The 27,652-nt window shown below is 38.1% G+C and overlaps 1 protein-coding gene across 1 annotated transcript; it reads right to left on the reverse strand.

The window, feature by feature from the left end:
* Nucleotides 1-4,114: 4,114 nt before the first annotated feature.
* Nucleotides 4,115-25,217, reverse strand: LOC139139148 (zonadhesin-like). Its single transcript, XM_070707954.1, has 30 exons — nt 25,078-25,217; nt 24,521-24,574; nt 23,400-23,695; nt 22,637-22,858; nt 21,632-21,916; nt 21,218-21,454; nt 19,904-20,112; nt 19,263-19,370; nt 18,736-18,891; nt 18,338-18,458; nt 17,792-17,959; nt 17,252-17,454; nt 16,183-16,360; nt 13,615-15,860; nt 13,259-13,372; nt 12,630-12,841; nt 12,066-12,173; nt 11,717-11,872; nt 11,055-11,223; nt 10,266-10,442; nt 9,816-10,021; nt 9,255-9,429; nt 8,890-9,000; nt 8,078-8,194; nt 7,684-7,811; nt 7,218-7,418; nt 6,757-6,906; nt 6,323-6,443; nt 6,059-6,091; nt 4,115-5,568 (listed from the first exon to the last, which is right to left on the reverse strand). Exons 14-30 carry the CDS (start codon nt 14,519-14,521, stop codon nt 5,342-5,344), a joined length of 3,312 nt encoding a protein of 1,103 aa, XP_070564055.1. The 5' UTR covers nt 14,522-15,860; nt 16,183-16,360; nt 17,252-17,454; nt 17,792-17,959; nt 18,338-18,458; nt 18,736-18,891; nt 19,263-19,370; nt 19,904-20,112; nt 21,218-21,454; nt 21,632-21,916; nt 22,637-22,858; nt 23,400-23,695; nt 24,521-24,574; nt 25,078-25,217; the 3' UTR covers nt 4,115-5,341.
* Nucleotides 25,218-27,652: the final 2,435 nt, after the last annotated feature.

Here is a 27,652-nt window from a genome sequence, read left to right on the forward strand (position 1 = left end):
TGTAACTTTGGTGGGGTGTGAGACAGAAAAGGAGAAAAGTATTGCACGTCGATTCACAATATTATGTATACACGAAGTATACCCTTAGAGCAATGTTGGGTGTTAAAATGGTGGCACCTGATGTTCAACTGCTGGCATGTGTCTAATTGTTATCCGTTAATCCACGACAGACACTACTGGTAATCCCTTTGCAAACACTTGACGACTTTATTCTCTTGACCAGCAATAGATAAAATCAATAGTCAACATTCGCGTACATTGTACGCCACATCTTGAGTTTGAAATTCTCCTCAATCACTCTGTTGACCAGAGCATGAGACTGTAGCAAAGGCCTGTGTGCAGCTCGTGTCAATACCACTTATTGCGATTTAATGAGTATAGCAGCTGACAAGAACTGGGAAACAAATTGGATTGACAGCAATGTCCAACATTGGGTCATAACTTTTTCACAGCTGGCTCAAGTATGATACGTGTGTATAGCTGTTGCCAACACGGCTGGATTGCACGGCACATATATTTGCAAACACATCGTGTGAAATCCAGCAACCAGAAACTACTTCGTTTTTCTCTTTCCCAGCAACTTCGATATGCCTTGGCGACAGATTATTCAAACTAGGTCCCATACAACTACAACATCCATACAACTGCGCAGGGCCAAATATGTTCTGCCGAATACACACGGATCAACCCCATCTTTGCACTGGGTGCATGCTTTTAGACGTGGTCAAGCTAAAACCGATCAAAACACTCCATGAACTAACCTGTGTCGGGTAATCACTCAAACTTACCGTCAAATAGCATGTTCAATTCTTAATGGGGCGGCACAATAATGTATTTGAGAGATCTTACAGACCGTCGCTCAGTTACATGAACAAGCCGCATTGTATTTTTCTGTTTGCCTCTTTTAGCGAGCACACTTTGCTCATGTGTATTCTAAATACAATTTACTTACCAGATGAAACTACATGTCTACTGAGACAACGAAACTGATATCTTTAGTCGCGTTCTGCGACCGTTCTTCCAAGTTTACTGCACTTTATTTTAGTTGGAGTGACAGTGATTGAGCAATCGCACAGGACGAACAGCGGTTGCCCTTATCCGGTTCGGTACACTTGCCTAGTATTGAGATTACAGTGTCAGCTCTGAAAAAACGCGGGCAAATAATAGGCGTAATAGGCAGTGTCAGGCCCTGCACGTTGCGATATATCGTTACTACTGGTTAATCCAAACCAAACACGCTAAGGAGGTCCTGATGTATCTTTACAACGGAAGCTGTGACGACTCTAACGGCAATAGTGGGTTAGCTGTTGGCGTTGTTTCATCATCCGGCCTGATGTCTCCACAGATTAGTAATTTTTCCGGATGTTTGCTGCTGTATTCAGGGTTTTTTTTTGCGCGGCTTAGCTATGGATGACTACAATATACAAAGTTTAAAACTCTCCTTGAACAGGTACTTGGCACAGGATGCGTACTTGTGTGCACATCATGAACACGATGGCTAATCAAGTTGCAAAAATGGAAGTAGCTTTTTTTTTATTCAACCATGAAATGGTCCGTGTTCACGACATGCTATGACTTAAAATCCACCCTCTGTAGAAATTGAAATATCTCACCAGCCGAGAATGCAATAGTGCTTTTTTATTTTCTACCTAATTAGAAATAATTGAAAGTCAGGTCTCTTTACAGCCTCTTTGCCACAGGTATTTGATTAAAATTGGAATTGCATTCGTCTACTAGAACAATATATATATATATATATATATATATATATATATATATATATATATATATATATATATATATATATATATATTTTATATTTAGCATAATATGTATATTTTAATATTACCTTTTTAGACAGGTCTCACAAAGTACTTGCATGTATTAATCCGTAAAAGCTGTTCCCAAATTAATCAACAAGGAGGTGCCTAATAAGTTACGTTAAAGCGTAGAGTGTGGATCAGTAGCTACCATAAACGTTTTAGCAGAACAGTTAATGGATGGTGTGCTTGGCTCGGAAGAACTCTTTTGAAATTCCTCTGCGTGGATGAAATATTAACAAGAACAAAAAGGAGGCTTTTTTGGAACGACTGCTATCCCAATATCCGGACACGAAACCTCGCCAAAATATCAAGGTACCAATCTGTTCTCCTGCCCCAATATCAGTCGCCATCGTGTGATGCAAAGACAAAATTCACATTTTCAAACATGCGACAAGTTTGAGTCGGTTCTAACCCTATTTACTTTGAAGTGCTTCGGGTTATATCAGGTCATCAAGACTTATACGGCAGTTAGGCGCCACAGTTATCTACCGAGTCGTCGCCGCCGCTTAGTGAGTGCAAACATCCCTATACAGTGGCGGCATTTTCCTGTACAGGTCAAAAGATAGCGGTTTAAAGTATTTTGCGCGAGCAGGAAAATGGACTAATTCGTCCGTTTAGGAGCTATTCTCATTTCAATGGGAACTGGTATAATCCAGCGACGAAATAAAACGTCCCACATTTATAATCGACATCGATATTAATGTGCAGGAAAGTGCATTCATGCTCTCCATTTTAGCCTTTTGTAGCACCGTGTTCCCTCAAGGGGGCAATTCGCGATTCATGCTTTGAACTGAAAATATGTGATAAAAAGTTCCAGGCGCAAACAAACACATAGAGATGGCACACTTAAGCTCAGAATACGAATTTCGGGGCAAGAGCGACCGATGTAATGAAACTACAAGCAATACTGTAGTGTGTTACTGCCACCCATTTCTTTGTTTTGATGTAATTTTGCCAGTTCTGATTTAATTATACATCCTATTTGAAATGTCAGACACATGTACTAATGTATGTGTGTGTTGAGAGAGAGAGCATGGGGGGGGGAGAGAGAGAGAGAGAGAGAGAGAGAGAGAGAGAGAGAGAGAGAGAGAGAGAGAGAGAGAGAGAGAGAGAGAGAGAGAGAATGACATTTTCCTATACAGATTTTTGATTATTTCTGCTGATGCATATGAGCTTTTATCCGTAATAACTTGGTGTTAATTTCAATATGTACGCACTGATTTTGAACTTGACACCAAGACTGAGCACGGTCATTGATTGGCTAGATAGTCTGTTCCAACTATCAACAGTACCCCTCTATTGTGAATACCAGGTCTCCAGCACGATTACCTAAGAACATTTAGAGTAGAACCATTGTTCCTTTTCTGTCAGCTACGATCGAAGTAGATGTCACTGACATTAAATTGAACAGCAGAGTTGTAGCACTTGACGGAAAATTTTGACGAAAAGCGACAGTTTAAGAAATCATCAATAAAGAAGAAACTATACTAAGTACTATAAGAGAGATAATATCGAAAATTTTGAGAAATTGATGTGTGCCGCAATGGTGCAATCTGTGAGAGCTTTAAATTTATTTTGCACCAAAATTGAATACCCCTATCTTTCTCACCACATTCTGAGCAACCCCTCTTGCAGTGTTCAATATTTTGAGTGACTCCCCTCAGATTCCTCCAACCCCCAGGCTGTAGATAATGACGGTTCCCCAACCATTCACGTTATGTCGTGGGCACATCTAGTAAACAAATTAAATTTGCCAAGTACATTTTTACAGATATTATTATAATTTCTTCGGTCCACATTTACCCCCTAGTGAATTGATTGCAAGCAATCGGGGAGTGTGATGGTTACCGAAGGGCCAGTGTAGGTTTCTTTCCCTAGACCAATGTTTTCATTGTTGTAAGCTGAGCTACGCAGCATTGAACGACTTGTGACATAAGACTTATGACCCCCCCCCCCCATAAAGTAGTGTCAATCAGCATGGCAATCTGCACGTCTGCCCAGTCTCTGAAATGTTGGTGAACTCGCTGGTTCTGATAATTTTTATCAAAGTTTTCTCCCTTTATGCGTATTTGTCAACTACTCTTGACATCAAAATGCGATGTTTGAAAATGCAGAAACACAGTGTCATTTAAATTCGTCTTTAATGACCAAGAATTATATACAAATCGGGAGGACCAGGTACAAAGTCGCCGAGTTTGTTCTGCTAAACTTGCTTGAACTAAAATCTGTCGACAACAGAAAAAATCAAAAGACAAAAGCTGATTAATGAATGAACCAGAAGACGTTGCATGTTACTTTAGTAAACTTCAAATTCAGGTTTATTGAACCACCAATGCCGAAATTCCAGAAACTGATGTTTCAGACAAAAACCTGTATTTCACGTTCATCCATTAACATAATGGTATGAAAGTTTTGGGTTACTTGGAATATGCTTGCTTGTAAACAACCCTTTCCTTATAATCAAATGCTTCAATACATTCAGATTTGAGTAAATCCGAGGCAGAGAAGCAGCGACAACATTTTCTATTCCAGTCATCATTAAGGTATAAAGAATTTTTTCTTTGTAGGTTTCTTATTGTCTGTTGAAGTAGACGATTTGTGGTCAATCGTGCGATCTTTGAGATACCTAATGGAATATTTCCGGGAAGTTAAAATTCAACACTATGAACAGGATTCCATGATCATGAGTTACCCAACATATTTCCATCAATCAAATTTAGCCTCTAAATGAAAAATTTCCACCGAGTGAAAATTACAAATAGTTAACTTACGTGACTAGCGAGTGGAACCATGGGTAAAAATTTTGGAATTTCTTGAACACATTTCATAGAAATTGATGTGTTCATCGTCAGCAAACAATGTAAATCAGCGTGTTACTGCAGCCTGAGGCTTGTTTTTCGTTTCCGGTTGTTTTGTCAAAAAGATTAACATTTGGGAAAAACAACCAAGTTTAAAAGTATTATATATTTTTATTAAATAAACGAATAGTTTGCAAGACAGCAGATCCATGAAAATAATCACTGATCAATATGTAAATGCGGTGATATTTGTTCACTATGTATAGCGGAGATACTTAAGATTGTACATGTGTATATACCTGAGCGTTCAGAATGCACTCAGTAAGACTAGCGGGTCACAGGTGCAAACAACGCTGCACGAATATTATGGACAAGGATTTTGCCGTAGAAACGAAATATGACTTTTGAATATGATAAGAGTCAACATCGTACAAAGTAAGACTGTACTGTTGAAATAACAATGTCAATAAAGTTGTACTTAACCAAGAATAAAGTATATGACCATGTGATGCTCTATATGTGGTCAAAATGAAAGGAAAATACTTGAATTTTAATTCATAAAAATCAGGTAAACATATTTTGACTGGCAGAAGAGAACTTATGAACAAATTAAAATTTTATATAACATTGCAAATGGTTACTTATAGCTCACGGCAAAATTCAGAATATATATTAACATGGTTCCTTTAAAACTTTAAGTTTTCTGGCTTCAAATCCTGATTAATCAACAGGGCGACTCGGTTCAAAATTGTAGTTTTCATTCGAGAAACCATTGATGCCTTCGTCCCGGTAAGTCCCCAGCCCGTAGCTTTCATCACTGACGTCGACGATCAAATGTTGCTCTCTTCGGTGCCCCCGTTGGCGACGATACAGCACCACGCCAATGATACAAACGACTGCCGCGGCGACAACTGCCATCAACGTGGGTAGAAGCCATGACGAGACGCCTGCAGTGATAAAAGAAATGGCATTGTAACATAGTAACATAAAATTATAAAATGCCTATTCTAGACAACCTGGGATACAGACATCGGGAATTTGAAGAGTTTGCATGACGTGGAATAGTTAATTGTACCATACATATGACTAGAGTGAAAAAAAAACAGCATCAAAAAACCCTACAAAGTGTGCTTTTTTGGTAGTCTATCTCCTCTATTTCATGTGAAAGAATTGGAAACACATCCATAGAAACCTTGGCAAGAAAGACCCAATATATTCTGAGTTTGACGGATAAAGTCTGAAATTCATCTAAGAACTTATTCTGCAACAGTCAACATGTTTAGTTTGATGAGCAATGTCTTAGTGACATTCTACTAAGAATCAGGTGTACAGCACTTGTTAGATACAAAACGCAAGTAATAACCAGAGACAGTAATGCTCTATTGGAATGAGTGGTCATGACAAAGACTCTTTTTGATAACTTTCCTGTGTACTTACTTGAATCATGTGCTGAATCAGAAGACGCGTCCACTGCAAGTGAAAGAAACATCATGGTGTTAATCTTCTGACATTTTTTAGCTTCTACTCAAAATATGGCTGATACAGGTTCAGAGTGAAACGGACATTTGCGGTACTACATAATACAACAATATGTCATACATTAAAGCAAGTAACGGTTAGGTTAAATTAGGCGAGGATTCGAAGTAATAAACCGTTATAAACCTTTGACATATTGATGTTCAGTTTTATTGACATACTTACCGATAGAAATGCCGGTAAGGCTATCTTTTAGTGTACCTTCACTTCTGTCCTTCTCGATGACTTCTTTTAGTTCTTTAACAATTGCTTCAGACGTTTCGGATTTGACATCGTTTTCTCGTTCCTGTGATTTGTAATAGTATGCCGTCAGATATTGGTACGGTACAAAGAACGATTACATATTGCAGTCCCATCATGCAATAAACTCATCAAAAATACATCATCATAGAAATCACACTGATTAACAAGATAGCTGTATTTCATGACAGAGCCACAAAGAAATGTTAAGATCTACTGATTTTGGCAGAAAATAAGGAAGCTTCTTCATGCATATGCGATTTCATTTCAAAAATAATAAACACATGACTGGATCTCGACAGTTCAAGAAGTTTTCGAATTAATATGAACAAGATAAAATGTAAAGTTGCGATACTTACGATGACAACGCGTAGTTTTTTCCGGACATCTCGCCGTTTGTTCAAGACATTCCTGTCTATACAGTCAATATCAACACACTCAGAGATACTTGGTACGTTGTTGCGTATGTAGTGACTCAAGTCTTGACAAATACTTAGTGGATCCTCCATCTGAAAGACAAAAAATATCGTAGGCGCTAAGCTGGACATGAATACCACATCGTTCATAGCGGATGTTGTTTATTCGTATTTCTACACACTGCTTGTTATTTTAATGTTTCAGTATTAACGTAACAACTGCAAAAATTAGGTTAATATCAATTAACGTCGGCAGAGAACAAGCAAAATAAAGTGGATAAGCTAGTTTTAACAATATGATCAAGCAGTCATTTAAATTGTTGTTCATTTAATTTCGTCACTATGAGTAATATGTTTTTTATAATATATATATTTATTGCTGTCCCGAAGGTGCTCATACTTACAAATTCCACGTCAAGGACAATACATTTGTTGTAATCGCCAGATAGGTGATCGTAACATGTATCTTGGTTGGGATGTTGTTGGATCGCTACGCCAGTGCACAGCTTGACACAGTCGTCGCCAACGCAAGCTACTTTCGCTTCACATGGGCCGTATGCACCACAGTCCGAATCATCTTGGCACATCAGGTGGTCGTTGTAATACTGTGAAAGAAAATACTTTATATCATGACCTGTCCATGTATCGATTGTGTATCAACCTTAGGAGATATTTTAATGTCCTTACATTACTTCTTTCAGCTGCAACAACATTTAGAGTTTACAAATCATAAGACGACGTAGACAATTAATTGATACAGAAATAAAATATGTCTTGGAAAAAAGTTTATGAGTACACTTACAGTTATTCTAGACATTTAAGTTCAAGGTAAAGGGCAAGTATCGTCAAAAGTTGCATCTTTATACTTACAGTGGAAGCCGTGAATCCCTTGCATTCAATGGCACCATTGTTACAGCTACAAAGTTGACAACCGTCACCACTGTTATGATACCAGCTGGATCCATCGGATGAATAGACACCGTGAACGAGACAGTCAGCTGAAACACAATATGCTTACTCATTAAAATGTAAACAAGAAATTATATTTCAATGATTGGAACGCAATCCACCGTCAGCTATAAGTATTTAGGTACGTGTTCAGCGATCTTGCATCATGGTGATAATTAATCCATTCGTTGGAATGATTCCGTATTACACACGAAACCACGTATAGTAAAATATCGTAGCCTTAACTGAAATTACAGATAAAGATTTTAAGTGCTAATTGACTGATTTGAAAGAGACCTATTAGGCCTAAACTCACTGCGTTCACAATTGTCACCAGAGTAACCATCAACACACAGACATTGGTAGCCATCATCATCATCAGTGACGCACATACCACCATGATGACATGGATTGTTTTCACAGCCATTAATCGCTGTAAAAAAGAAAGAATTGCATTTTAGGATTTGAAGAACTGGATGCTGATGTAGCCTAATTTACAATCTCCCTTCTGTCAATCTTTCTATCAACGGTGTTCACTTGTTTCACAACTGTCAAGCCCGATTCAGTCTAAATCTGAGTCATTATATTACTGACAAAATGCTTCGTGCAACATATCATTGTAACACATGCATAAACTTGCCCGTTGCTATATTTTGTCGATTTATTATCCCACTGTTTCTCGAAGTCCCTCACTCCCTACCCTTCTTCCCTCCTCATCGTTCTTAATATATTACATACACGTAATAACGTGAAAAAAATGGAAAAAAGTCATTGAAAGGGTAAAATGTTCATAATCGTGTGAATAGGTATATTATCATTAATATGATTGAGAAAAGAACATCAACATCACTTCCTTATCCACCATATTACTAAATGTGAACTAGTACATGCACATGTACCTAGTGCTTTCATTTGTGTCTTTTATTTAAAAGCCTCTCTCTCTCTCTCTCTCTCTCTCTGTCTCTCTCTCTCTCTCTCTCAGACAGACACAAAATACATATACATATAAACAGCTGAAAAATATCAACAAGCCTTCTTAAGGGCGAAGTGCTGATATAAACGCGTTAATGAGGATATGCATTCGATGTTCTCTTCATTTGCACATTTACATCTTGAATAGATACTCACCGGTTTCGCAACGAACACCTTGGAATCCATGAGGGCAAGTACAGGTGTAATAATTGCTGTGTTCAGTACAGATACCGCCATTTGCACAAGGATTGGCATCACACAGGATTGCTGTCAGTGAGGCGTTATAAAAACGGAATTAGTCAAATCTAAATACAAATTTTGATTAAAATCCCTCGGTGAGATGTGTCTTACATGCACGCACATACACATACATGCATGCATACAGGCATGCATGCATATTTGCATCCATTCGTCCGTCCGTCCATCCATCCATCAATACATACAAACCTATGAACACATGAACAAATAGACAACTCGACTGGCTTTGTTTAGCGGACGTTATTTTACCAACATCTAGTCACCTGAACAACGCATGCCATCTCCGTTGAACCCTGCGTTACAATGACAGCCGTATTCGCCTTCTTTCTCGCCACAGAATGCATTTGGATCACACCTGATAGAAATGCAGTCTACCCTGCCATTTTGTAAGCACGAACACTTCTCGTAGCAGTTTTCTGAGATAACAACATCGCCAACCTGAAAAGGAGAGGTTTTAAATTATACGGTGAGAAGGACAAGTGAATAAGTGAGCTTAACGATACATTAAAAGCTGAGGAGGCTATCAGTTTCAACAACTTCGTAAAGTTTGACTATATCTATAACTCTAGTGCCTTCGTCAAGCCAGTCACGGTAACCTGACGACGAACCTTGAATACATTTATTCTTAAATTCTGTTTTTTCTCTTACTACAAACAAATTTACATCAGTTAATTCAACTCATGTGAGAAGAGATCTTCTTTTCTCTGCCTTCTTCTTGTGTATAGGTTAAATGGGCTTCAAGCATTTAACGATCAATCACTGTGGGCATACCTCGGACGTAAAATACTCTCATGGATAGACAGTTCAAAGTGTAATGTACTTACTTCCATTATTTCACCCTGGTATTCGCAGGGACACTGTTCAACGGGTACACAATATTCGTCCGTACCCAGAACTTCGCCCTCTGGACAGACACAGCCATCTACCAAACGCCTTTCTGGACATTCATAATATGAAATTTGGACACTGCACGAAGATGTACAAGAGGGAACGCTGGCATTGTAAACTTTATCTGCACTGCATGTTATGGCTGTGGAAATGAGATAAAAGTAAAAAAAGAAAGAAAACTGTTAACATTTGAGATCAAGATTCTGTTTATAACTGCCTTTGGTAAAGAGTGACCCGTTTGAATAGTGAGAATACAAGACCTATCAAATGGTGATATGTCATCTGCAATATTATATACGAGGTTTCTCTTCAGTGAATAAATTAGTCTACAATACAAATGTCACTAGTTAAATGTTATCGTTAGGCAACATTTATGTCAAACTTACGGCAGAGCACCTCACTTCTCCAGTTGATCGGGATGAAGTTGTCAAGACAGGCCTGGGCATATGTTTCGGCATTCATACACAGTCCTTCTTCATCTGGCAGCTTGGCACACAGGTCAAACATACAAGCACCAAAATAATCTTCAGGGTTCACCGTTTCATGGCATCCAGCGAAAGGGCCTACAACGAATATGAACAGAAGAAGGCAACTTCAAAATCTTTCATTTAAAGCTCCATAAGTTGTATCTTTTGGCAATTTTTTAGAACGTCTGTTTCCCTACACTTTTGCATTGGATTCCTAAACTGTAATTGAATGCCAAGTATTTAGCATATCAATACAACAGCCTATACGAGTATAATCTACATTGTTATTGTTGAAAATTGTATTCAAGTCCGGACTAGAATTCATTTGTAAACAATAAACAATGATCACTACATACATGCAAGCTGAGTTGACAAAAAGAAAACTCGACATTTCAGTATGACAAATGGATTAGGGTCAGACACGGTAGTTGATGTACAGAAAGAGAATACTGAAAAAATTGCCATAAGTTACAGCTAATGTCCCTGTAAGACAATGCAAGCAAGCCATCGACCCGAAATTTCAACTTTGAAAAAGCGAACGAGTACCTTAGGTGCCACAGTTTGATCTCCTCCAATTGACAAATATTTCTGCACATGCATTGCTCTTTTGCTGAAAGTGTGCACTGTACAATAAAACTAAATATCAAATCCACAGATTATACTTTTATCTCCATTTTCTAAGATTTGGCTCTTAATTTTCATAATTACCATCTGGATCGGTGAGGAGTGAGCACAACTCGTGTGCCTGCATTGCCATATCAACATCAGCTGCGCAAGGGTTGCAACCACGTGCATCGGAAACGCATTCTTCTGGATTAGCAATCCACGTGTTACCAAACATGGCTGCCCGATGGGTATGCTCCATTTCTGGTGGAATCTAGGTCGATTAAAAAGAACAACAACAGGTTATTCAGTAAATACTCCGTCAGACTCGAACACAAAATTAGGACACGCAGCCACCTAGTTAAGACATCCAAAGCAGAACCGCTCGAAAAAATCCAACTCTTGTAAAAAGAGGCTCAGCAATCCAACAGAGCAGTTACAACAATTCTGACGCGATCACCCTGAATGCTGTTGAGTTCGGGAAAGACTCGCACATACATACTTGCTATCATATATTGGACACAAACTCAACCAAAGCAACAAATACATCGCTAAAGTAGGCTTTAGATAGCCTCACAATGTACTGCACAATTTACCTAGCGATGACATCATCTGGCAAGGCCACCTGGCTATACCCCCACCTTAAAAAGTGGTTCAACAACAAACAATTTTATAAACACACAGTACGCCAACAAACGCGACATTAAAGTAAACAATTTATACATGCATCAAACTATGCTACAAATGTAATAAAATAAGCTACCTACAAGTCTATACTCTGGATCCATAAAATCGTCTGCAGGGTCACCATTGAAGTTTCCACAGAGTCCTCGAACGATTCCCTTGTAATCTTCTGGAATTTTAACGTCGCCATAATGGTGTCCATCCCATCTAACCACTAAACCGATGTCCACGTAAATATTCTAAGGTAGGATGTAAAGTAAAATGTAAAAAGAACGTTTTCAATAGACTGCTACAGTGTTCATGGTGAGATGGTGTACTCTGTAATTGATAGTTAAAGAGTCAACTCTGACAAACGATTATTTTTCCAATAAACGTATATACATTGAGTGGTCATAGAAGCTATTTAAATGCAGCCACCATCGCACTACATACCGTATACCTGCCGCTTTGTTTTACTTGTATTCCTGATGATGCGTAGTAAGGAACAGCTACATAAGATCCATCGACTAGTACTTTGCCATCTCGCATCAGTCGGATTTCCTGCAAAGACAGCAAAAATGTTTTCATTCTAAATAGACATATTTTATAGTTAAAACATCCAACAGCTAATCATTGTATTCAGCTGAAAACTCAATGGACTTCCCATTTTTTGAAGACTTTAAGTTTTGCTTAAATTTGCAAAATGAAACTTTCAATCATTTTCTCCCCAGATCAAGAATGAAAATGTGAGGTCACAGTGCAAAGTTTGGAATTACAGAAACAAATTATTTAACATTAGCGATGTTGAAAATTTAAAATGGTCACTATCCCACTGTGTTAACTCTAAAGGAAAAAATACAATTTTCGATTTTTGAAGAATGAAGACAGTGAAGATTATTCTTACAAGTCCTAACAAGTAGTAGATTAGAGATAAATTATAAAGATTTTAGAGTTCAAATATGTTCACTGATGCATTCTACATTGAGCATACTAATCGGCAGTTACAAACACGCCTACCTGTCCATATACTATCACAGCCAACTCTTGAGTGACACTGAGCCTTTCTTCACCTACGTCGAAAGCTTCATTGTTGACTACAACCCTGAATGAAGTTTTCTCTGCTGTAGCGCTTTCGGTCAAAATGTACATACAGTCACCATTGAAGTCGTATTTTTCTCCGTCATACGTCATGTAGTGAGGATCTCCCCACACATAGCAGACACCGTATTCTTAACCAAAGAAATAATGATATACGTGTTTAGGTTGGCTATTAGTAAATCCCCGTTTGTAAATAGTAGCATGCACCAAGCAAATGATTGTGTTATGGCAGATTTAACAACGTTTCCTTGTCATAAGTAACTTTAAATATACTTTAAGGAAAAGTTGAAAATTATTAAAATTATTAAATGAGAGCAAACTCCATGACACTTTTAAACTGGATTTGGTGTCTTTTTCCCTTTAAAGAAGACATATTAAAGAATGAATGAAATCAGCTAAAGTGAAAGAAACAGTATCTTTCGCCATTCTCCACTGTTCATTTTTAGGATAAAGCAAAGTCATTTTCAGACTCATACTAATGACAGATGTCAAGTCTGTAGTGAATGAGACATTATTTGGTCGAAATATTGTGTTTACGGTATGTTTACCTTGACCACAGTTGAAGCCATCAAATCCTGCTGGACAGAGACAGTCAAAACGTCCTATGCCATCAATACATCTACCACCATTTTTACATGGATCACTGCAGCATTCATCGATTTCTATAAGAAAATGATAATAAGTTTGTTTTTATTTCTTTCAATTGCAACAGTCCTACTTTTCCTCATATTGCGATTATTGCCCGCATCCTTCGAAGTTTTACTTTGTGTAGATAACTAATCAATGACAATTTTAGTGCCGTACATTTGAAGTAATGCAGTATCCATATGGTCACCATAAATTTACATGGTCAAACAACAGGTTGTAAAGTTAAAAAAATTGAATTTACAAATATTTTACTTGCCCACACAGTAAGTATCATCTACTGGAGGTATCCAAGTTCCGTTTTCACATTTGCTGAATCCTTTACCATGTTTTTCAAATCCTACGTTGCAGTCATAATGAATTTTGGTGCCACTTGGAACTGGGTACTCTACGATGTCTGCTTGGAAACCATTTTCTGGAACGCCTGGGTCTTCACACATGGGCTCACAAGTTGGGTGTACACCATCCCATGTGCCATTTTCCAGGCAAAGGAGAACTTGGTTTCCGACCAACAAGAAGTTTTCATCACAGCAGAAGCGAACTGTCGTTCCAGGTGGGACTGGGTATGTATGATCATCCAACTGACTTCCATCTTCTGGTGTGCCGGGATCATCACATCCTGGTAGACAGGTTGGTAGATCAGGATTCCATCCGCCCTCCTCGCAGGTAAGAGTATCTTCCCCAGACAAGAAGTGGTCTTCATCGCATTCGAAAGAGACTGTGGTTCCAGAACATACAGGGTATGTGTGATCTTCTATCGGTGAGCCGTTTTGTGGTGTGTCTGGGGCCTCACATTCTGCAAGGCAGAGTGGATGTCGTTTTGTCCAGTCAGGGCCTTCACAGACGGTTTCATAAGCCTCAAGGCATTCATTGGTGTCAGGGTCGTGTAAATTGTAACCATCAGCACATCCATATGTGACTTTAGTTTCTTCTATTACAGGGTATTTATGACCTTCGTTTTGGTATCCATTCTCTGGCGTGCCAGGATCGTCACACAAGGCTGCGCAGTAAGGAGTAGGATTATACCATTGACTGTCGTTACATATCGTTTTATCACTGCCTATGAGCTCAAAACCTTCATCGCACTCGAACTCTACAATTGTGCCGGAGCACACGGGATACTCATGTTGCGTTGCTGAACCATTTGGAAAGAGGGTCGGGATCATACACAAGGCTGCTTACATAATGGGAGATCATCCCATGTACCATTGTGACAGGTTACACTTGCACTTTCGATGCATACCTTTGTTTCATTGTCGAATAGGATGTATGGGTCATCACATTCAAATTCAACAACATAACCCTGACTCACTGGATAGTTATGGTCTCCAACTTGACGCCCATGATAAGGATTGCCGGGATCTTCGCAGGTTACATTGCAGCTTGGTATAGAATCGCTCCAATCACCATTGACACATTCTATAATTTCTTCTCCGTGCAATTCGTGTCCTTCATCGCATTCAAATTTTACAGTTGTGCCTGAGCACACAGGATATTCGGGCATGTCGACTTGCCTTCCATTAGATGGTGTACCTGGATACGCACACTCAGCTTTACATAATGGATTATCATGTGACCATTCCCCATCAATGCAAACGCTGTGATAAGTTTCTAAACAGGATCCATCTGATGGGTCGATTAAATCATATCCTTCATCGCAGCAGAATTCTACTACTGTGCCATTTGACGTTGGGTACTCTCGATAATCACACTCTCCACCATACTGAACGGGTCCAGGATCTTCACACATGATTATGCATTCTGGAACCTCATCTGACCATTCACCGTTTTCGCAGACGAGTCTTTCCGAACCAATTAATTCATGCATGGGATCACATTTGTATTCAAGAACAGTGCCTTCACATACGGGGAATAGAGGAACGTTTACAAGTCCACCATTATCTACCTGACCGGGATCATCACACATGATTTGACAGGTTGGAAGATCTGACCAGTCGCCATCTTTGCACACTATGGTGTATTCATCCAAGCAAACTCTTAACTCTGGGTCATACAGAGAAAACCCTTCATTACATTCATATTCTATTTCTGTACCCTCTGACACTGGGTAGGAAGGCTCATCTACGGGGTTACCATTCTCTACATCACCTGGCTCGTCGCACATGGCTTGGCAAATTGGTTTTTCATCACTCCACTCACCCTCTTGACAGGTAATAGAAGGGGCGCCAATAAGTTCATACCCAGGGTCACACTCATAGTGAACCTCAGTTCCGGTGCAAACAGGATATACAATATCTCCTACCTGTCGACCATTGTCAGGAGTTTCTGGATCTGTGCATCCTAGTTTACATTCCGGTACAGGGTTCGTCCAATTACCATCGTCACACTCAGTTCTTGCATCGTCCAGGCAAGATTGAGTCACTGGATCGTATAGCATAAAATCAGGATTGCAATAGAATGTGACTTCTTCTCCACTCGATACAGGGTAATCATGGTCTTCATTCTTTCCTCCATTTTCAGGGGATTCAGGTTCGTCACACTTTCCTGTCGTATGATACAAAGCAAGGTTTGAGGGAGGATTTGGACATTTCATAACAAAATCGAACTTTTATAATTGTGAATTTGATCTTCGAAAACACCAAAATATAAATTATGTGTTAAAATTATTTAAAACTACTACTACCACTAGACCATAATCATCATCATCTAATAATGAAAATCATCATCAACATCATCATCATCATTACAATTACGAAAAATTAATGATTGTGCTTCTCAGCCATGTTACAACTCTAAAGTGGAGCATCTTAAATTTTGAGTCATTACATATTTTTTCAGAATTTAGCAATTTGAACATTGAACCTACTTGTGCATACCAATCCATCTCCTTCGTAGTACGGTTCATTACAGACACACTCCCGTATACCATCACGAATTAAACAAGACGCGTTTTCATCACATTCCATTTCTTCACAAACCATTTCCTTGCTTTCAGTGCAGATGCATTCGGTTGTACACCCCGGAGTAATGTAAATGTCTCCGATCTAAAAAAAAACACAACAAAACAGAGCAATGTCGTGATTAGTTGAATTTGTCAGTCACATACTGCTTACAAGCTTTCATTGAATAAAGACTGATGTCAAAAAGACTTTCAAAGTGCAACTTCAACACCGACATGATGTTGTCATACTACAACTGATAATGGAGAATAGTAGAGAAATTGAAGTAGTATGACATGTTCTGAGATGATATTTCACTTCAGAGTCGCACAGTCACCTTAGAGCATTCATTGCACATTCTATCATAACCTGCAAATGCTTACACATTGCAACGCGTAATACGTTACAGGATAATAAACTGATATTTACAAAGCTATTTTCAAAGATAAGATTTCAACACACTTTTTGAACTGAAAAACACATGTACTGAATAATGCCTACGCACAAACTACCAGATACGACATCTTCACCCACACAGTAGCGTATAAAACCAAAGATCAGCGATGAAAAAGGGGCTACTGATGAAATCTAAACTCATGCAACGAGTATTTTTGTTACATTACAATATACCAATTAGGCCTACTCATTCAAACATCATTCAACGGCATTCCACGGGGTAAAAGCTTACATCATTGTTTTAAACACCATTTTGTTAATCTTGGCGTATTGCTAAAAATATGTAACAAATTCTGAAAGTCATACTTGATAAAACTACTACTACTACTACCACTACTACTACTACTACTACTACTACTACTACTACTACTACTACTACTACTACTTATGATGATGATGATGATGATGATGATGATGATGATGATGATTATACTAATTATAATACTACACTATCAAACCCATGGAAAGCTTAATTTCATATCGGTACTTCACTCATTCGATTCATCTAACAGAATATAATCCGCCTTTTTAAACACTCACTGAAAAGTATGTTCCGTTCCAAATACATCCACAGTCAGCTGGGTCAACGCACTTATCGTCATCGAGTACAGTGCCATCCGGACAGAAACATCCCTCCATGCAGTCAGTGATCGGACAATTCTCAGTGGCGTCAGGCTCCACACAGGTATTCATACATGGTGATCCACAAATATCATACTCTTTTCCTCCTTCACATTCGATAGCTGTTGAATAAATCAAACAAAACTAAGTGTATGTAGCTTCGACACAAGCTGCAAAACTTTAAATATAATCGGAAACGTTTCAATGGATGAGTATAATAAAAACAGTAGCTTCTTGAAACGTTGCAATTGAAGAGTATAATAATCAGTCATGACGGCCCAGTAGAGATGATGCTCATTTCCACAACTAATATTTAAATATGTGATGTCTTAAACCAATTAAAGTACTGTCCCATACGATTTTGAGGTGAACATGTGTATATAATTTTTATAGAATATTACTCAGCGAGAATGATATTTTTGTTAGTTTCACAACACCGAGAAAGGATCGCAAACTTACTACATGTAGTTCCATTTCTCCATTCTCCAACGGGACGTCCCAGATCTCTGCATCGCCGTTGATATGATTCGATAGGGGAGCAATAATCTCCAGTGGCGCAGTAATCAGTCAGACACGATTGGTAGTACGATTCTTCCTCTTCAAGTACATGACACTCTTTGAATGGACCTAAAAAGATTAATAATATGTTTCTATGATCGATACACTCAATCATGTTGTTGTAATTTACAACAAGTAGCGACTAGTTTAAAAGATACTTATTATCAAGTTAAAACGATTTGCAGAAAAGATTGCAATGTGTCGTTACACCAAATGCAGGTAAGGGACAAGTGTTTGTTTTGATCGGAGAGCAAATACATTCACCAACATTCAGTAAATTTGATATCTACTGGACAAAAAGATCAGGTACGGTGATTCTTCTACAGGTCTTCTGATACAAATAACATGATTTCTTTCAAGACATATGTTGAATCTTGATGTCGAATTATTCAATATTTATGTCAAATGAACTTCTTTAGTTCTCTTTCTGTTTGAGACGACGCATACCTAGGTTATATATTATGTCGCCACATTTGTGGTTTTCATCAGCCGGTGTACACGGACTTTCAGACGGTTCCTCACATTGTTCTATTGCCCAGCTATGACCAAACTCGTTTACGTCCTCTGTCTGTTAAGAAATAAGCGCAAGTTTTACTGATAGGTAAATGAAAGATGGAATCAAGATGGCCGAAATGTGCGTCACTTTCACACCCACTGTCTAATTTATTTTACCAAGGTGAATACAGAGACAAGATCGACGGAGCGAATACGTGTAAAATCAGTTACAATTGCAATATAAACTATAACCTCGTAAGTGTGTTGATATTTGTAGGTTTGTTTAATGGTAAACATACTTTGACAAAAAGTGGTGCCAAAACAAGAATGAATAAGGGAAGTAAACCTACCCTGTGACCATCAGGCATTACATACATGGATCCATTTTTCCCATAATGATCGCAGAACCCACCAACTTCATATTTGTAAGGGTCAGCAGGCGCCTTGACGACCACTTGATGTTTACCATCAAAATTTACGTAGAAACCAAAATCAGTGTGAAGAGACTGCAAAAGTAAATCGACAAGAATATGAAAATGAAGTTGCGTAAGTAAAGAAAGACGTTTATGCCGTAGTAAGCTGTAACGTTGACAAGATTACTATGTCGCCTTCAGCATATTAATAACATCGGTTTTTCTGATATTTTGCTAGGTGGTTAAAGTGACATGTAAACCTTTTAGGCTTGGAGGTGTAAATTTCATGCTGATTTGTAACCTTTGTTGATTTATTGATATCTCATGTCAGTATAATAACTTAACGAACTAACTAATCATATAAATCCCATGGAAGCAACATAAAAAGTTTGTCACACGGAGCTGTGCTTTCTCTGAATTTATGAGTTGTCACATGCAATTCCAAGTATTAGAAATATACTCACCACCAACATTCCATTTCGGACAACAAAGACATCGGAAACAGGCCTTGCTGGCAAGCGCACTCTGATACCATCAATTCGAACCTCACCATCCTCCATCAAAGATATCACCTGAAAAGGAAAAGATGTTATTTCCCGTTCAGCTGAAACGCCGTCGTTCCTAGTTTGCCCTAGTCGTATATATGATGTTCATGAACTTCACATTAACGGGTCATGTTGATAATAATTTCACCTATGTTACCTAATGTTTGATTATTTAGAGCACTAAATATTATATCACTAGTAGCGTAAGTGTAAGGCAATGCACTTTGTAACTTCTACTGTAGTTTTATCTGGCCAACACATTGGGGGGACTATTCTAAACTACATAGATTGAATATCTTTAATCTGTTTAGGGATATTGAAGAGTGAGCTCCTTGTGACATATAGCTCTTCAGTTTTACGTTTTACACAAGAGCAGATAAGTAGATTGTAAACACATAATGAGAGAGAGAGAGAGAGAGAGAGAGAGAGAGAGAGAGAGAGAGAGAGAGAGAGAGAGAGAGAGAGAGAGGAGGGAGGGAGACAGACAGACAGACAGACAGACAGAGACAGAGACAGAAACAGAGACAGAGATGACATATTCAAGATAAAGCACCACTCACTTTGTCATATATTGTTACGTTGACTTCTTTCGTGACCGAGAATGCTGGATTTGATACTGACTCAACATTCTTTACGCTGACACTGAATCTCGGCGACACAGATTGACTGGTGGCGGCCAGAATGTATCTACACACACCTTGAAAACTGTAGTAGTCGTTGTTGAATGACATGTAATGGGGATCACCGTAAGCTGTGCACACTCCACGTTCTGAAATCAGATAAAACATAAAACGTGGCTAACGTTTGAAACAATATGACATTAAACTGTTCCAATAATCATTTTCATTCAAGGTAATACATTACCAGGTCCATGGGACATTTGAGATTTACAAATTTAAGTAGGACCATCCTGAACCACTGATAGTTAGTGGTGGTACCAGGTGTCCGGAATGGGTAAGCGTACCCTGCTAGCATGCTACACCCGTCAGGATTGGTCCCAAAATTGTCTAATATTGTATGAAGTGATACAGTATATGAATCACTGTTATAAGTCAAAGCCGGGAATGCTGTCGCTAATCATTTGAGTGACCGAGGTGTCATATTTGGCCACAATGTCATAATATCGACCGTAGAACTTTTTGAAAGTCCTCACGAGTCTTTTGGATGTATATCCCTGTCTCACTAGTTTTGATACTAATAAGCTGTGTCTCATTTGAAAATCAGCGTAGGAATCACAAGCCCTACAATATCTGAGAAGTTGAGACACATACACACCATAAGCAGGTGCAGATGGAATATTACTTGATAAGTGGGGATAATTCATGATTTCAAAATCAAAATCATCCCTTTTGTCATACAGCTTGGTGTGTAGCCCATTAGTACCCACTTGTAGGAACAGATCAAGATATGAAGCTGAGTTCCTACTCTCAGTTGTTTCTTTGATTTCCAATTCATCAGGGTATATGTGATTTAAGTAATTTGATATGTCTGGATTGTTTAGACTAATCAGATCATCAATATATCTGTGCGTGTTGTTAAAACGCCTTGCAAGTTTTTTAGACCCTGCTTTGTAGAGAGATTGTAGGAACTCTGCTTCATATGAATAGAGAAATAAGTCAGCAAGAAGTGGTGCACAATTTGTACCCATTGGTATGCCGATAGATTGTTGAAAGGTCATACCACCAAACTTAACAAATATGTTGTCGATTAAGAAATTAACATGATTCGGTTAAAATGCCATTGCATTGTCATCAGATTGGCATTCTTGCCGATACAGCAAAGGCGCATTTTACTTGTATTTGAGAGTTGTCCATTGGTTCAGTGTGATATCAGAAAATATGACAGGGAAAATGTACATCATTTCATGTACCTACCTTTAACTACGACGTCGAATGTGCAGTTCTCTATTACTTCTCCAGTGTCAATCAATTGGTACAATACAGTTGTACTTCCAATTCGAAATAAATCGCCGGGCGACTTTGACTTTCTGACATACGTAGACGCAGAAGCACATTCAGTTTCTGGTTCCTCCCACGAAATTGGTATTTCATCGACTCCGTCGGCCCACTGGGGTTCAGTATCGCTTGGGCAAGTGGCAAATGATGGATGGTCTATTCGACAAAGAATTCAATGCATTTTTAGTTTGAGCTTGAATAACCATTTTACATAATAATCGGAAATTTAAACTTACTACTTCCTAGTAAAACAGAGAGATGAATTGACCCAGTCTAAGAGTAAATGTGCAGATTTAATGAGGAATATAAACAAAGGTGAAGCTGACCACTTACCTTTCAATGTAAATGTTTCAACGTTGCTTTTCATACTTTCTTGTCCATGAATGCTAACAATCTCGAATAAATACGTTGCACCTCTTACTAAATCTTCTGCAGTGCACCTTGTAATCGGGTGATCGCTTTTGCATAAAAGTTGATTTTCGCTGGTACCAAGTTGAGCTCCCCACACTTCATACCTCTCTGGCTCTAATCCAACGGTGCTTGCTTCCCACATAATCAAAACTGATGTGTAATGTGGCTTAGTTGTAATGTCACCATTATGCACTGGCACTAAAACCACTGTAGTGCGAGAAAGATACCAGGTATTTAAACATGTTTTTGACGAATCCACAAATCACCATCAAGTTGAAATCAATCAAGAAGAAGTAGACGGTAAATTTAAATAAAACAAATATGAATTCACATAAATGACAACATCGAAGCTTCATATTTTTTTACTGTTTACGTAAATGTCACATCTCTATTGAAAGGAGGTAAAGATACAACAGGAAAGAGGCAAACAGAAATAGGGTCTGAGAATGCGCAAAGAGGTAGTGCTTGTACATGACTCCTTCAAAAATTGACTAGAGGACAGATATTTTGACTCTAAAATCTATACAACTCTCTTTTAATCTATTACTTGTCGGAGATCATTTAATGCTCTTAGACAATGGAAAAATTCTACCATCTTAGTTTTGAAAATCCAAAACTATTTTTTTCGCCATATAGAACTAACACAGGTATGGCGGCCATTTCCAATTTCAAATATCGCAAAAATTTTTGGAAATTTCTTTCTCAAGTTCCAAACCTTGCACGATGGTCCCAAAATTTTATTATTGATTTGATAAGAGAATGGTTTAAAGTTTAATTTCTGAAATTTTGAGCAAAACATAAAAGTCTTTCACATTCGAGGCGCATACTTTCTTAAGTCCTGTTTTCTGTCCTCTACATCATGTTATACGTATGTTACACTTCGATTTGTCATAACAAGTTCACAATTTATCCACAGTCAATACTCACATCGTTCACAGTGAGTGCCTCCACAGCCTACAGGACAGCTACAGACATAACCAGGATGCTGACGTACACATAGACCACCATTCTGACAAGGGTTTGATTCGCACGGATTATCTTCAACGCAATGACCTTCAACAAATTCTCCGGTACAGTGGCATGTTGGGTCTACTCCGTCATCGCAACATTTCATACCATCTACGCAAGTATGGGCCTCACAAATGTCCTCTGAAAATGGTACACATGGTTACACGATTATATCCGATGAAATAACCGATTAAACATCATACAGTGAGGTACATTTTAAATTTGTTTCATGTAGAAAGTAACGTAAGCAAGTTCATTGATTTACCAATCGATTTTCAAATAATGCTTTCAATGTCTCTAGTTCCCTTCAATCTCTTGCTTGAATTATTGTCATGACCATCCTTCTTTTTTCCTCCCGCACTAACACACTGACTAGGATTCAAAACGACCAAGTAGTAAATGTTCCTTTCGTGACTAACAACATGATCAGAAAATTACTAATTCAGTCAAAATGTAAAACCTCTGCAATAATCAAGTTATACTGAGAGCTGAAATTGTTCGTCAACAGGCGTTTTCTCTCATAAATGTAGTTTTAATTGTTCTATTACCTCGCTTGCTATAGGAGCCAATGTCTAGGGGTAGGAAAGATGGGTGTAATTTATTACCCTACATTATAGAATAAAAAGTGTTAACGACTGTGACACGAACCTTTTCTTTTTAACTACGTATAGTCTCAACTTACCACCGATCAATAACGCGGTATCCAGTGTCTCATCACCGTCATCGAGGAGATTGATCGTGATTTCATATGAAACTCCCTCTTTGACATCTGCAATGTTCAAACAAGTCGACAAGACTCTGGGTCGTATAGTTCGTATCCTCCCTCGATAATTTCTGATACGTCATCTTCAGTTGGTGGAGATATGTTGATTTTAAAATTGGTTTCAAAATACGTTCCTTTGGTGTCCCAACTAATAGAGATGTAATTATCGCATCGTTTATCAATCCTCTCGTCAAGGATCCTGCTTGATAAGACGGCTGTAACGTAGAAGAGAATGCCCGTCAGTATAAATTCAAATTGTAAACAGTAGCCTAGTATGATATCTTTGTTTAAAGTTGCACAGATACCCGAATGAAAGAATGAAGGTCGGTGCCAATGCAGTGTAAGTGTTCGGACGACATCACGTTCTCTCCTGTACGATAATTGATAATTTAATGTTGAGAAAAGACATGATACAAAACATCGTGTTTTTCCTCTTGAGAAGCAGTAAAGCTTAAGTGACAACTGCGAAAAGTACAAAGTGTGAGTGAAATGAGAAATGAAAGCATGATTGCTTTATTACTTTTAACAATCAGGAAAAATAACATTAAGAATAAAGAGTGACTTTCTTCCCTCGGAAAGTATCATGGAAAATTTAGTTAGATTTGGAAAAAAGTCAACATATTTCACTTGTGACTAGAGTAAGGCCATTCTGCATAACGTCCCCTGTGATGATTGCGCAACATTTTATGTTAAAATTTCATTACAGACTAACCACGGACATTATGTTGTGTTATCGAACGCTGAAATAGATAACGTAATATTTGTTGTGATTACACTTTATCATCAAGGTTTATCCATTAACCACGATAATCTTCTACGGTGCCAAACCGTACCTGTTCTGACTGTCGTTTCCGTGCCTCGTCATTAACACTGCCCTCATACGGTACATGTTTGTGCTGGAATTCCGGCAGGGTGATAAATGTCATGTTATTATACCCAGGGCCTCCAACTCCAGCGGCCCCCGTATTCATTTCATCGGTTACAACAATGATACAAAGATAAATTGCAATAATTTGAATACATGTGACATGGGAGCTTACCTGTCAAAGCACAGCCACTGTGAGCTTCCCTAGTGAGGGCTAAGCTTGAAGCAACTATAGAGAAAGAAGAGAAACGGAATAAATTAACTTGACCATGATTGCAAATTATGCTTCATATACAACAAAGTGTTGATATCAGTTTATGCCCATCAATTGATAGGAAAATTTTACTATTTTAAACCATATTTCCTGGACCGTTCTGACGGTTTTACTCAACATTTTAACATGGTTGCGCGTTTTATGCTACTAGTCTACAAAATTTACAGAACGCGATATTAACAGAAGACTGATTCAAACACACTGATGCAATTAAAAACAAAACTGAGTGAACATACAGAAAAGGCGAAAAGAACAAAGCGTCATTAAATTAATTTAAATGAAAGATTTGAATGAACGCTGTTATTGCCAAATCAAAATCGAACAGCGTAAATCGTTGATAAAGACCGAAATACAACGGTCGTATTGAAACACACAGAGTTTTAAGTGTAGTCATTGGCACGATCATATGCATTTTACATAGGCATGCTGAATTTATTTCTTGAAGTAGAATCACTTACTTGTCAGCGAAAAGAACGCCAATAGTGCCCACGGCGGTTTGTGTAAAGACATTGCTGCGACGGGTGTTGTCCGACCCGGAGAATGGTCTTTTATAGCAGGTGGTGGTCAGCAGAGTGTTGCGACACAGTGGATGCTGTGAAAAGACTTTGAACAAAATGGTTATTTTTTAACAGAAATCCTTCAGTTTTATAATACGTGGCCAATAGCAACACCATCATTCAGTGTAATTGATTGGTTGTCAATCACATCGATATTTGCATACAGAGTCCCCGACTGCTCTGCCGTGTGTGATTGATGTATGTCACGCATTCTTGTTACCGCGGATTGATATCACCATCTGTCCAGGGACGGATTACGGTGGCCATGAACACAAAATTATGTACAACTATATCGGTGCAATAACTTAACAATTTTGTAAATAATTTTATTTCGTTTGAAATCAAAATTCGAGTAAAGTTTTTTTTTCTTGCGAGCATCATTAAGGTTGCTTTAAAGTATTTGGCGTTTATTTCAGGATTTCGAGACAAGGACGATACACTTTGAAATTAAAATCGTAATTTATGGATTTGAGATTATTGTCATGATAATACATGTACATTATCAATGTACATATACATGCTATGAATTTCCTTATAAAGTGGAATGTGGAATAATAGCTGTGGGTTATACACGAGCCAATCAGAAAGCTTTACATACAATGGTAAAGAATACCTATGTGGATTAACTGTATTTAATAAATTATAAAAAAATAGCATGACTATGCATTTCATTGTGATAGGTTAGCATATCATTATTTTGTTAGTAGCAGACAGTAACAGCTTTTCTGGTGACTTGCAATAGTCAACAGATTACAGGTATACTTCGGATACAGAAAGAGGGTGGGATAAAATATTCATTAAATACAAGTTTTGACCACCGTAAAGTTCTGACAGTGTGACGGATATGTACAGACGCGTCACTTGAATATAGAGGACATGATCCTCCTCTCAAAGCTATTACGTCGATGGCATTTGTCTCACTGTCATTATTACTTTTACACAGTGTAGACGGTTCACTTGTAAAATATGAGTCGTAAAATGTACAGAGAAGGGCGCACAGGAATGAGTTTGACCCACCCTATAGTGTCAAAAGTCATTGAAAGCATCTCCTAGAGAAGTAACTTCAATATTCATATGTGTGATGAAAATAGATTTTACCTGACGTGAAAAATGGCTTTAATCGTTATACCGCCTATGCGTACCAAAAATTAACTTAGACTCAAGCAATCTTTTGAAAACAAGAAAGCTTAGCAAAACGTAACAGTCACGAATGACAAATATAGTGATATTGGCATAATTAAAGATAAAATTCGTCTCGACACTGATACAAAATTATATAACAGTGAACTAACATAATGCGCAGGCAGTAATAATACTAAAACACCAGGCGGAAAATACGTGTGTTCAAAAATAGTCTCTTATGGAATGTTCTGATGGCTGCTATTAGAGCTTGCCAAAGATGGATCGTAGATCTGCAAGCCAACTCAATATCGCTGCAATAATATTGGTACTATTTCAAGAAACGAATCGTGACTGCAGGAGATAACATGGTTGGTATTGGGTGATAAAAAGAATTTATTCCAGATAAGTAAATGAAGTTAATGGTTTTTGATAGCACAGCGTATAGATACGCCTGCAAAGTAACTGATATGCTTTAAATTCAAAATTCCTACAGAGGAATTGTTACATGAATGATTCTAAACAGTACTGAGCTTGTTTGTCGTTTTCTCACACCTTTGAGAAGTGTACCTACTCACAAGACAATGTCGTCTTGCAGTTTAGGGCTTTCACTGAGTGGTAGTATGAAATCTATTGTCGATGACGTTCTGGTATTGCGTGCCTATGTCAGCTAAATTTTTATCAGCTATTCTTACATGGAAGGGGATCTCTGTCATCGCAAGATAACGGATGCAAGTCAACCCGGACAGTAGGGACGATAAAGGTGACACAACTAGGAACAACTCTCAAAGTTGAGTTGTCTCAACTGTCAAGTTGGATACAAACCTTTTCTGCAAGAGGCTAGTCGTTTATATCATTAAGAAAGTTACATTCAAAATCGGACGTTGTATCTGTGTGTTAACTTTGTGTACGGTTGAGTAACAGTCAAATTTCGAATGCCCTCATTCATTTGGATGGGACTCAGTGATCATTGCAATGGGAGTCGACATGACATGACGTAGACTGTTTCTAATGTCTCACGCTAAGTTTTCTGAATTCCCTATCAGCTTTATAATAGATGAAAACACCAATAAAACAGAGACTCTTGTAATGTATCTCGGAAATGCGAATTAATATATAGAGTAAATGCATCTTAATTGCTTCAATTAAAAATACGTTGCTGAAAATAAAGTTTATCAAGACAACGCGACCTATACAACTAGTACAACTAGTTGCGTAAAATACCTTTAGTTTGCGATATTTTCAACATAGCAAGGATGATTCCGAAACATCTTGGTGAGGCCAAAAAAATAAATCGTGCTGTTCCGATAACATTGTTTTCAAAAATAGGGTAGGCAGGTCGGCAGATCTTTTTTCC

The sequence above is a fragment of the Ptychodera flava genome, chromosome 8, assembly GCF_041260155.1.
Source record: "Ptychodera flava strain L36383 chromosome 8, AS_Pfla_20210202, whole genome shotgun sequence".
NCBI lineage: Eukaryota > Metazoa > Hemichordata > Enteropneusta > Ptychoderidae > Ptychodera > Ptychodera flava.

What these genes read in the sequence shown, in the direction of transcription:
- LOC139139148 (XM_070707954.1), bottom strand. Translation starts at nt 14,521, where the DNA reads ATGATCCCGACCCTCTTTCCAAATGGTTCAGCAACGCAACATGAGTAT. An exon ending in AGATGATACTTACTGTGTGG is followed by an intron (nt 13,373 to 13,614) that starts GCAAGTAAAATA and finishes ATTTTCTTATAG; the next exon opens with AAATCGATGAATGCTGCAGT. An exon ending in AACAAAGCGGCAGGTATACG is followed by an intron (nt 11,873 to 12,065) that starts GTATGTAGTGCG and finishes ATCCTACCTTAG; the next exon opens with AATATTTACGTGGACATCGG.